This window comes from Pinus tabuliformis, chromosome 3_2, assembly GCF_031772625.1.
Source record: "Pinus tabuliformis cultivar Carrire ecotype Pingquan chromosome 3_2, CPIR1, whole genome shotgun sequence".
NCBI classification, from domain to species: Eukaryota; Viridiplantae; Streptophyta; class Pinopsida; order Pinales; family Pinaceae; genus Pinus; species Pinus tabuliformis.
The window spans coordinates 72,349,750-72,362,640 of NC_142302.1; the positions used below are offsets into that span (position 1 = coordinate 72,349,750).

The window sequence follows — 12,891 nt, forward strand, 5'->3', positions numbered from 1 at the left end:
GACGAGAAAAACACGATGGTGATGGGAATCTGAGCAAATTCACTATTCTTCATACTCGAATTCTTCAACAAGTGTGGGGAAATATGTTCACGCATTTGGGATTTAGGACATCTTGACCATTGGATATTCCATCAATGAAAACTAAAATAATATTAAGAGAATTCAAGGACCACTGTTGGCATCAATGAAAACACCATTCAACAATATCCCCCTTGGTCATTGATGCAAAAAAAAATACTCCCCCTATGATTTATGCTCCCCTTGACCCCATGATATGATCTTCCTTTCATGATTTCTCTCCCCATTTGACATCAATGGTAAAGGGTTACTCTTGTTGGTGAAATATCTTCTTCTGATGCTTTTCTCCCCTTGACCTTTTATGCCTCACATGGATTGTCGCAATTGATTCTCTTTGTATTACCACGAGACCTTCTACAATTATATCCATGACTTTTCTTTCTAAACCTGTTGCTCCATTAAACATAAGGAAACCAAATCTGCCCATAATATTGACTATTGCTCGGATGACTTATTTACATATGTTATTTGTCAAATCGCAGAAGGATAAATCTTTAAATATTCAACCACTGGAAGGACTCCCCCTCTTCAATATTCATAGGATAGGGAGTCTCCAAGCTAGATTGTTCAGAATAATATATGAACTTGCCTTGCTATATGATCATTTTGAACCTTGACATCTTCCTTCTCATTGATGGATTCATCATGGGTTTGTGAATTCATAAATCTTGAAAGCATGACTGTTGAGATTTCTTCTTTCACTTTATCTTCTTTCTTTTGTCTTCTTCTCAAGACCTTCTTGTACTTGATATTAGAGTTCTCCTTTATGGAAGATTCCATCTTACATCTGCAGTCACGAGCTATATGTTTGTAGTCATGGCATTTGAAGCATTCAATGTTGAACCTGAATGATGGAACAACTGACATATACTTTCTGTTGAAAAATCCATTTTTAAATTTGTCTCGCGATCTACAAACTTGCTTCTAGGGTTTTGGTAACATCCTTGATAATAATCGTTGTCAAAAATCCTGCAATCCCTAGCAATATATCCGAAGTTAGAACATGAGAGATGTTGAAAAATGCAGCAAAAAAATCTCAATTTGATTTTGCCTTGATTAAATGAGAAAATTCGAATTTCCACATCAACAGACAAATTGGATGTAGTTAACTTGTGTGACATGGCTTGTGTCACCCAGTTTACTCAATAAATTTGAGTTGGAGGAGTTAGAGTTCAGTTAAGCATGTGTGATTGCTAATTTGTAGAAATCAAAGTTTGTTATCTCAAGTTGTTTCCAGTTAAACTAGTTTCAACTGTTTGAGGAACTAGTGGAAGGTCATTTGTGCAGTGTGACTTCAATCAAACTCAGTGATCATCCATTTAACTGATCAATCAACCCAAAATAGCTAGTGCATGCAGAGAAATTGAGTTACACAATTTAGGTGGAGATTCCAGGGCAATGTAACATCAGTTGTAGACTACTCCAGAGTGTACAAGTGTTACATGCAACTTGATGATCAACCTGAGGAATTGCGCTATCCATTTTGGAGAAATTCCTAAATAATAGGGGCCTAATTTCTCAAGGAATTACGCAAGGAAATAGGGGCTCAAGCATCGGAAAAAAATGACTAAGTCTACATTAGAGCTTCTCAGTGAGTAGAGAGATAGGTTATGCACTTGTAGGTGTACTCAGTTGAGCAAAACAATTTTAATACATCTCTATTCATCATATTAATGCAAGAAGGCATTGGGTTTTTTAGTAGATTCCTTTCCCTAGGAAAAATATTGTGTGCATGTATGTTATTTCTTATTACATGTTTGAAATTTTTGTCCTAAATTATGAACTATTTTTCATAGAGCCATAAAGTAGGTTTGCGTCTTGTTATTTTGATTAAAAATTCATGAGAAGTTGCAAATCTACACCATAATTTCTATATGGTATCAAAGCAGGATTCACATTAGAGAAGGAATTTCAAAGTTATTTCTCAGGAGGTTTGAATTTGGAGTTCAGTGCAGTAGGATTTCTTCAGAGCTGAGAAGATGGCCTTCAATGGACTAAGGCTAGAGTATGCCTTGGAAGGAACCTCTAATTTTTTACATGGAGGCGGTATTAGATCACAATGGATTGCTAGAATACATCAAGACAGATGTTGCAAAACCACCAGAATCTGATGCCTAGAACCTTGCTCAGTGGAAGAAATATGTAGCCAAGGCGAGGATAATAATATTGGAGGGAGTACAAATCACATTTTCTCAAATCTCCATGTAAAAGAAACTCTGTTGACAATGTGGAAAGAATTGACATAATTTTTTGAGAATAATTGTGACCACAAGAAGATGGCGCTCAAGGATAAACTTCGAAATATCAAGATGCAAAAGAATGCCACTATTCTACAATATTTGAGCAAGTTTACACGATGTCATGATGAACTTGGCGGGGTCAATGTTAATGTCCCTGAAGAATACTTGGTAAGCCTAGCCATTCTGTACCTTCCCAAGAGATGGCATAGCTATCAAGATTTGGTGAACGAGAGGGAGAAACTATTGAATTAAGAGAACTTATGGTCTAATTTGGTACAAGAGAAAATAAGGCGGAATACTAGAGATGGTAATTCATCTAAGGGTGAGGATGAAAAAAAAATTGCATTGGATGGAAAGGAAAATAAGGGAAAAGAGAAATCTTAGTCCAAAACAAAATCCATTCAAGGGGGAAAGAAGAAATATTTGTCCAAAATTAAATGCTTTCATTGTCACGAATTCAGGCACTATGCCACGAAGTGTCCACATAAAAAGGAAAGCAAGAAGACCTCAGGAGGAGAAATAGGTGAAGCCTTGGATTCATAGTTTGAGATTGACTTTACTCTCATTGCATGCATGGTTACCATAGTGATGGGTAGTGTGTGCTATTTGGAATCAGGTGCATCATTGCACATGACAGGGTGTAGTGATTTTTTCAGTGACCTGAGGAAAAAGACTTTTAGATGCACATCGAGATAGGGGATGACAAAAGGTATAACGCGTTTGTGATTCAGATGGAGTTAGACTCCCCCCTCAGGCTCAAGGATGTCATGTGTGTTACGGGACTAAAGAAAATTCTCATCTCTGTTGCAGTTTTGGAAGACCATGGTTATGATGTGATCTTTAGCAAAGGAAAATCATTCCTAATACACATAACTATGGGACATGTGAATTATATAGAGGTTCATGTGAAGAACCTGTATAAGACATATATGGAAGACTGTGTTGCATTAAACACAAAAGGTAGAGAAGGTGTAGAGTCACGATGTTGGTGAACTTTGGAAAATAAGACTTGGCCATTTTCATCATGACACCCTTAAGATTATGTAGTAGATAACCACAGGCCTCCCTAAAGGAGTACTTAAGCAACATGATGTATGCAAAAGATGTACTTTGGGGAAGTACCCAAAATACACATTCCATGATTGGGACAACAAAGCACATGCAGTCCTTGAAAGGATCCACTCTGATGTATGTGGACCTTTCTCAATAGGCTCACTGCTAAGCACAAATATTTTGTCATTTTTATTGATGACTTCTCACAGAAGTGTTGAATCTTCTTCACGCGGAACAAAGATGAGACATTCCCCAAGTTAGTAGAATTCAAGGCACTGGTTGAGAAAGAAATTGACAAGAAGGTGAAGGCTCTTAGGAGTGATAATGGAGGTGAGTATGTTTCTAATGAATTTAAAAATTTATGTACAAAATAAGTCATTCAACGAGAGTTGACAATACCCCACAATCCACACCAAATTGGGGTGGCTGAGAGAAAGAACTGTATCATTATGGGAGAAGTGATGGAGATGGTGCATGACCAAGGCATACCTCTACATTTGTGGGTTGAAGCATGCAACACCACTGTCTATTTGCAAAACCAGAGTCCTCGTTAGATTCTAGGCATGATTACACCGAAGGAGGCTTTCTTGGGGAGGAAGATAGACATGTTGCACTTCAGGATTTTTGGAGCCTATGTTTACTACCATGTCTCTAAAGAATTAAGGAAGAAGCTAGAGCCAACAAAAAAATAGGGGTATTTGTGAGTACATAGAAACTCCGCACAACTACCGTGTGTACTTTCCATCCCTTAGAATGACAATTGTGTGAAGGAATGTAAATTTTGATGAGGAGAAAGCAATGTGGTGCTCTCTCGAGAGGGAGCTTCAGATCCCACCAAAAGAGAAGATTTTAGCTCCAAAGGAGGAGCCTCAAGAAGTTTTGGAGCAGCCACAAATTGAGGAGGAGAGAGTGGAGACAACGACTCAAGCAGAACCATCCAAAGAAGGCAGAAAAAGAACCAGGGAAGCTAAGGGACTTGTGCAGGATGTGAGGGAGAATGTGGGTGCTCCTTTAAATCAGCACATGTAAAGAAGGTCACCTAATTGGTACACTGGATACATGGCTCTAATGACTGAGATTGTAGAGATTGATCCATCCTATTTTGAGGAAGCAGTAGAGAAACCTTTATGGGTTGATGCAATGGTGGAGGAATACAAATCCATTGTAAAGAAAAGTGTTTGGAAAGTGCTCCCAAGAACAACAGATAAATTGATTGTGGATTCGAGATGGATCTTTAAGGTGAATCAACCAACATATGAAAGCATAGAGAAGTATAAGGTCTGATTTGTGGCCAAGGGTAATATCAAGTTGAGGGGATTGACTATGAGGAGACCTTTATTCTTGTAGCAAGGTACTCATCCATTAGATCAATTCTTTCTTTGGCTTCACAGATGGGGTGAAGGACCCACTAGATGGATGTAAAAAGAACATTCCTCAACGGAGTTATTGAGGAGGAGGTGTACATTGAGAAACCATAAGTCTTTGAGACTTTTGATCAAGAGTCGCATGTGTGTAGACTCAAGCGAGCATTGTACGGTCTCAAAAAAGCACCCCGTGATTGGTACACCAGGATAGCTATCTCATTGGTTTGGGCTTCACCAAAAGTAAGGTGGATGCAAACCTCTATCACATCTTGGTATAAGGTAAATTCATTATTATTGTCTTATATGTTGATGATTTAATTTAACTGGTGATGAGCAGTTGATTAGATCTTACAAGGAGGACCTTGTAAGGGAGCTTGAAATGTAGGACATGGGTCTCATGCACTACTTCCTCGGGTTGGAAGTATTGAAAGGTGATGGGGAATTGTTTGTCTCTCAAGGCAAGTATGCAAATGAGATACGACAGAGGTTATACATGGATAGTTGCAAACCAATTGAGACACCTCTAGTGACCAACTAGAGGAAGGAGGATGCCACTTTAGGTGAAGAAGTGGATGCTACTATTTATCGACAAATAGTGGGTTCGCTAATGTATCTTGTGAACACACAACCAAAATATGTGCTATGTAGTCAACCACCTGAGCCAAGCTATGGTTAGGCCAAACTAATTATTTTGGAAGGAAACTAAGCATGTTTTATGGTACCTTAGAGGCACTACCCATTTTGGACTATGGTATAGATGGACAAAGGGAGTGAAGTTGTGTGGCTTCACAAATGTAGATTGGGTGGGGAGTACATCAGTCCGAAAGAGTACATCAGGTGGATTTTCATTATTGGGTCTACAACTATTTCCTAGTACAATAGGAAGCAAAGATCTGTGGCGCTCAACTCGAGAGAAGCAAAATACACGACTGCAAGTCAAGCAACATGTGAGCTGATCTTAATGAGAAATATATTTGCTGGCTTGTTTTCTCAGATGATGGATCCAACTGTGATATACTGTGATAATCATAGTTTCATCAAGCTCTCTGAGAATCCTTTTTCTCACTATCGATCCAAGCATATCGATATCCCATATCACCATATACGGGACTGTGTGCAGAGGAGGATAATGTTGTTGTAGAACATTCTGATAGAGGAACACGATGCTGACATTTTGAAAAAGGCCTTGTCAAGAGGGAAGTTTGATTTCCATAGGTGTAGGATAGGGGTGGTTGTGTTGATGGTGCTAGACTAGCCAACATTCAGGGGATCTCCTCAATATGAAGTCCCAACTAGATCTCACACCATTTGGTGTAGGAGTCCCATCCGGTACAATGGACCAGTTGCCATTATCTTAAAAAATTCCTTAGCTCTTGCTTGTTAGCACGTGAGATTGGTTTTCTTTGTCTTTAAAAAGCGAGGTTCACATGCCCGGTGAGTGCTTAGTGTCATTTATGTCAAAGTTCTTTCACTGCAGAGGGAGAGTGTGGAAGTGAGTCTCAGGTTGAAAGGGAATAGTCTCAACTCTGCTACAGACACATAACATGTTTGGTGTGGAGCTTGATTATCTTATTTATTCAGAGCTATCTCCGCATTGGACCCCATTTCGTAATGTGGCGGCAACACTGCCCATTTTTTGCGCTGCAAGGGGGTTCCAGGGGGGGCGGTAGTGCCCCCGAAGCTAAAAATAGATGTAAAATTGCCTTGTAAAATTTTGTAATTTCGTAGTCAATCTGGGCCATTCATTAGGCGGAAATCTGACAGGAGAAGTTATGTTTAATTTAGGGTTTTTTTCCCTAGAAGGCAACCCCTCACTATATATGAGGGAATTTCATTGCGACTATGTATATGTGTATTCTGAACGAGAAAAAGAGAGGTGATTGTGTGAGAGTGAAGAGGGAATTACAACACATCTGTTGTAGGTTGTATCTCTTCATTTTGCTAGATAATATAAAAGGAAGGATTGGTTGTTTCTCCGTGGACGTAGCCCAAATTGGGTGAACCATGTATATCTGTGTCCCTCTTGTTTTATGCACTTTCTGTGTTTATATTTTTGCAATATTTTATGTGTTCCATTGCTCTGTAATATATAATTTTCTAACACAGCACAACAGGACATGCGCAACTTCCAACAGAATAGTCCACACAGATGCGGCAATCACAAACACAAGGTGAATAGATAACACGTAAAACACCCAGTGGAATAGTCCACACGAGTGCGACGGGCATTATAACAAGTTTACAAGAATGAATTTGTCGAGTGTCCGAAGGGATAGCCCACACAGGTGAGACATCGTTAACAACTAATACAACACATTTCCAATAACATATGTAATAAAACAACTGAAATAGTTCAGTTGTCTTAATACAGGTTAAAGAAACATGCATTATAAGAGTCCAAAGAATAGTTTTACAAATGAATACAATACATGTGTGAAAAGGTGTTGGCCTGTTAACAAGCTTCTGAACTGAGAGAAAGTTCCAAGACACATCCATACACCATTCCATCACTAACCCTCATAGTAGGGCGTTGGAGCCACTGCTCACTCCTCAAAGAAAATATTACAGACTCTCAAGGCTATGTGGGAGGAGCCAAGGGTGAAAATGACCCTTGTGACTGTTCGACTTCCCTCATGATTGTTTTAATTACATGACTCTTCAACTTTACATGTGAGTCTCTTGGACTTCCATGTTACATTACATTGATTACAATAGTATGTCCCACAGTAGTGATGTGGCTGAGATGACTCATGACATGACTCGACATGACAAAGCTGGTATCTTCATGCTGCCGGTGGTGTCCATGTTGATTTGCAGTGCTGCTAAGAGATGAATGTGCTCTTGGTGTACCATAGCTTCACCTCCACATGGAAAGGTGTGTAGAGTCATCGATGGTCTTGGTGTTCTCTTGATGTTTCACATGCTTGTCTCTCCTTCACTTGTACTTGGCATGCTCCATGTGTTTGTCCATTCGCGAACAAGTCTCCTAGCATGCGCTCCTTGTTCATCCCATTCGTCGTCGCGCCATGTCTCATCCGTGTACCTGTATCTGCAATCACTCATGACGAGATGACATCAAATCCAGAAATATCCTAGTCTACAATGATGCATTATCTTTCCTTTTCGGATGTAGGTGACCAGGAGAGAGGACAAGGCTCTGAAACTGCGCAAAGCAAATTTCATGTCGGGATGCGGGCTCCGGGCACTGTTAATGAAAATTGTGGAGAGGTCACTAGGGGCTGAGATGGGAATTTCGAATCAGCGATGACTATCTACAGGACCTGGCTCAGTTGGAGGGCATATATGCACAATTTTTCCAAGTATACAGTGGAGGCAATAGGGGAACACTAGTAGTGAAAACTACACAGATTCTCCAGGGAGGCTCGTAGCAGGCTACGGGAGCCTGCTGGCCAAAACTGCACAGAGCTGGGTGGTTGGCCTGCAGGACATCCCTGCGGAGTTTTTGGGCTGAGCGGGATGCTAGGCAGCCAGGAGACAACCCATGAAAACTACGTTGTTTTCAGGAGGAGCAGCACGCCGACTGATTGGATGACAGAACTGCATAAATTTCAAGGACAGTGCAGTGACAGGCAACGAGTGTCGTTCCGATATGTCTGCGTAATTTCTTTAGTCAGCAGAGGCGAGCATGCTCGGCAACTTCTGCGCAATTTTTTGGAGGAGTGAGGCCCGGGGTCACTGCCCGGTCAAACTCTCCGGTTGACTAGCTCGAGGCTTGATATATTTTTCTTGCGGGAAGCATAGATTGAGATGGCTTGCTAAGAAACTTTTGCGCTGTTCTGGGTGATAGCCAGTCGAGTCGACTCCAAGATTACATAATGCAAACTAGTTGGGAGGCAGACTCAATCTCTACGCAATTCTAGGCAGTAGTTCATGATCACTGAGAGCTGAGACTGCGCAGTGCATCTCAGCGAGGGTACGACTATTGGAGGGTGGTCCGATCGACAGAGTTTCAGAAAAATGACTAAGTGTGTGAACGAGTGACTTTTTACATGCATGACCTTGTGAACACACACTCAAGATGACTTGACGACAAGACACCTTGAACCATCAAGACAACATACAATTAGTTTGACTGACCAACGGGTGTGAGTGACAAGCGCGACACTTGTGATAGATTGTTGAACGACCGCGATGACACTTGCGTGACAGTGCTTACAACATTGTGTGTGAGTGCGATAGATGTTTACATAGTGAGCACAACTCAAACACAACCTTCAACATCACCAGAACGAGGTCGCAAGCATGACATAACAATCAACATGCTGAAGACGACAGTTGGTCAAACAAGTGAAAAGGAAGCAAGACATGTAGAAGAAACACATAAAATGACTTTTCATGTTTGCGCACATGCATGTTACTGAGGACATGATGATATGACAATGACAAGCAGTCCTATAAACTCAACTAAGAGGTGTACTTTGAAAGGTGTTCTTTACTTACCATACTTACCCTTAAGATGATCATGCATCCGACAGAGTTTGCATGTGGTCTTGATATTTTCCATTACTTGGTTCCTTGGTCCTTCTCCTCAACTCCTTGGAAGTGATTTCAGCATGTCACCTTTTCCTGTAGTCCCTAAGAAGTATATCTACGCAATTTTAGAGTGCAGTGCAGCTGGACTTCTCTGCACATTTTTGGAGAGTAGAGTTGGTTGCCTGACTGCTCTGCGCATTTTTGGAGAGCAGTGTTGGTTGGGATCTCTATAGGTTACGGGGTTTCAACAGGCAAAGGAGGTTGGTGTCTCTTTGGGCTGTGGGGTTTTATCAGGCAAGGAAGGTTGGTGTCTCTGTGCACTGTGGGGTTTTAGCAGGCAAGGGAGAAAGCTTGATAGTTGCAGAAGAAAAGCGAACAATTCCAGGAAGCTGGACGAGGATAGGTTGCTTGGGAAAATGGCTAAGTGTGAGATCAGTGAAACATATGTAAACATTGATAGGACTTGACTATGATCGCACATGGACACTTAGTGACACAACGTAGACCATCCAGAATACATAAGACCTACTTTGCTTGATGAAACAACCTTTGTGACAAGAGTGCGTGAAGTGAGTGTGAAACATTTCTATGTGATGACAACCACTCAAGCACACATGCTTTCCCTTGAAGAAAAACAACATTCCCTTTGCATGACAAACAACAACCCCTATGGCTGAAAATGAAACATGCTACATAAAGATGAGAACGTGGACAACTCTTAGGATCAAGGAGGAGAGCTTGAAATCATCAGCTTACCAATAAGTGACCAAGGATGATCGATCACAGGATCTAAGGTAGGCTCTGAAATGTGCATGCGAGCCAAAATTTTGGACGGCGGTTGTAGCCACTACAACTAGTTGATAATCCCTTTCTTGTTGAGAGGGAGTGTTGAAAAATGCAACAAGAAATTCTCAATTTGATTTTGCCCCTTGATTAAATTGAGAAAATTCGAATTTCCACATCAACAAACAACTTGGATGTAGCTAACTGGTGTGGCATGGCTTGTGTCACCCAGTTTTATCAGTAAATTCGAGTTGGAGGAGTTAGAGTTCAGTTAAGCATGTGTGATTGTTGATTTATAGCAATCAAAGTCAATTATCTAAAGTTGTGTTAAGTTAAACTAGTTCGAACTGTTTGAGGAACTAGTGGAATGTCAGTTGTGCAATGGGACTTTAGTCAAACTCAGCCATCATCTAGTTCACTGATCAATCAACCCAAAATATCTAGTGCATGCAGAGAATCGAGTTACCCAGTTGAGGTGGAGATTCCAAGGTAGTGTAACATCAGTTGTAGACTATTTCGAGTGTACAACTGTTGCATGAAACCTAATGATAAACCTAAGGAATTGCACAACCCATTTTGGAGAAGTTCCTAAATAATCGGGGCCTAATTTCTCAAGGAATTGTGCAAGGAAATAGGGGCTCAATCAGAGGTGGAAATTGACTAAGTCTAGGTCAGAGCTTCTCAGTGAGCAGAGATATCGGTTATGCACTTGTAGGTTGTGCTTTGTTGAGAAAATAAATTTCAATACATCTCTATTCCTCAGATTAATGTAATCAGACATTGGGGTTTTTAGTAGATTGCATTCCCCAGGAAAAATGTTGTGTCCTTGTGTGTTATTTCTTATTGCATGTCTAAAAATTTTGTCCTAGATTGTGAATTACTTTCCGTAGAGCAATAGAGTAGGTTTGTGTCCTGTGATTTTGACTAAAACTTCATGAGCAATTTCAAATATACACCATAATTTCTACAAGAAACAATAACCATTAAACATAATAGGGTACCTAGATGAGATGTATTGTCTTGAATATCTTCTGTAGACATTCTTTCTTAGAGGAGGTTTAGCCCTTTGTTGTTCCTTGTCCATGATTACCTCAACATGACTTCTCAGAGCAACATCACCTTCAATATTCTTTTTCCCTTCACTTAGATTTGGCCTTTGAAATATTTTTATATCAACCTCGTTTTGCGGGGGCTTGGAGGTTGTGCCTTCATTACACGGAGCTTCACCTGCTTCTTTGGCCTTCATCTTCAACTGAGAAATTTCTTGATCCTTCTTATTAACAACATGATATTTCTTTTCGACATCTTGCGATTACTCCTTTTGCCATTCCTTGATTCGGTTTATTTCATTTTCATCTCAAATTTCATAAAGTTCCTTTTGCTTTGCCTCATACTTCTGAACAAATTATTCTAATTGGCTTGTCAAGTTTTTGTCTTTTTTTGGCTTCCTACACTAGACATCTTAAGAAAGAAAATTCTTCTTCAAGTATCTAATTTCTCTTCCTTGCTTTGTTAATATCACACAAGGCACTAATCAATTCTCCCTCCATGTCAACTACTACTTATTCTTCTTCATCTACTTTATTTGTATCACAATCATTATCACCACCATCTTGATCTTAACCTGCATGCTTCTTTGAGTAGAGATTGTGAAGATTCTTCCAAATCCTTTTGGATGATGAGCATTGATCTACTTTGGCTTTCACAGAATTTGGCAGAGCATTAAGAATGACATTCATGGATTTTGTATTGTACCTTCTAGATTCGTCGATAAATGTGTCTGTGGAAAAAATAGAGTGCCATACATGATATCCGTGATCTTGCAAATATGCTTTCACTCTAGATTCACATATTTCATATTTCGCTTCATCAAACTCAAAAGTTGGACCAACTTGATTCTCTTCATTAGATGTAACAAATCTGGACACTACTACAATACTAACAACTTCCTTTAATCGTTCATACATGTGCTTCTTTGACTTTCCCATCTCTACACTTCTGAGATGTGCCTTACAACGATTAGGATGCAAATGAAGGAACGTACTCTAATACCAATTGTTGGAAATACTAAGGGGGGGTGAATCAATGTTTCACTTTAATTAGTTAAATTTAAATTTATAGATAATTAATTATCATTATCATTAGATCAAAACATAAGTCAACAACACCATTAACCAATGCACAACATCCAAGAAGGTACACAAGATATTTTTAGGTGGAAACCCTTCCGGGAGAAAAACTATCAAAATATTTCAATATAGGTATTTAAGATTACATCAAAAATAAGCTCCAACTTCTAAGGTTCTCTAACAGAACTGGAAGGAGTATCCAACCCTTGATTTATCAGCTCCAACTTAAAGGACGCTCCAACACCCTTGTTTACCAACCTCAACTTGAAGGATGCTCCAATGTCCTAGTTTACCAGCTCCAATTGGAAGGACACTCCAACACCTTGATTTAACAGCTCCAACTGGAAAGATGCTCCAGTGACCTAGTTCTATCAGCTCCATATGGAAGGATGCCCCATGCCCTAATTTTTTCAGATCCAATTGAAAGGATGCTTCAACACCTTGCATAAGCGCCAACCTTCCCTACCACCCTAAAGTGTTCTAATGCTCCAACTTGAAGGAGACTCGACTCATGCTCGACTCTTCGCCTTGCATCACCCTGCCACCCTTAAGATAAGAGACAATTGAATAATATTTTTGGTTGTCTTTGTCATTGCATTTATCTACAATCATAACCATCTTGCTACATAACCACAATACTATCAAGGTTCATGTTGATCTCATCTGTCGGCTGTCATACCACATTAGTAGAAATACTCTCCACTAATTAAGGCCAGTCAACCTGCTTCAACAAGTCATACAGATTTCACA

At 39.9% G+C, this 12,891-nt stretch overlaps 1 protein-coding gene across 1 annotated transcript in view; it reads left to right on the forward strand.

The window, feature by feature from the left end:
- Window positions 1-2,354: 2,354 nt before the first annotated feature.
- LOC149179901 (heat shock protein 90-1-like) overlaps window positions 2,355-12,891 on the forward strand; it is a 42,789-nt gene continuing 32,252 nt past the window's right edge. The window contains exon 1 of the mRNA XM_089413685.1: window positions 2,355-2,486. Within this exon, the coding sequence (XP_089269811.1) occupies window positions 2,355-2,486 (132 nt within the window). The remainder of the gene's footprint in view (window positions 2,487-12,891) is intronic.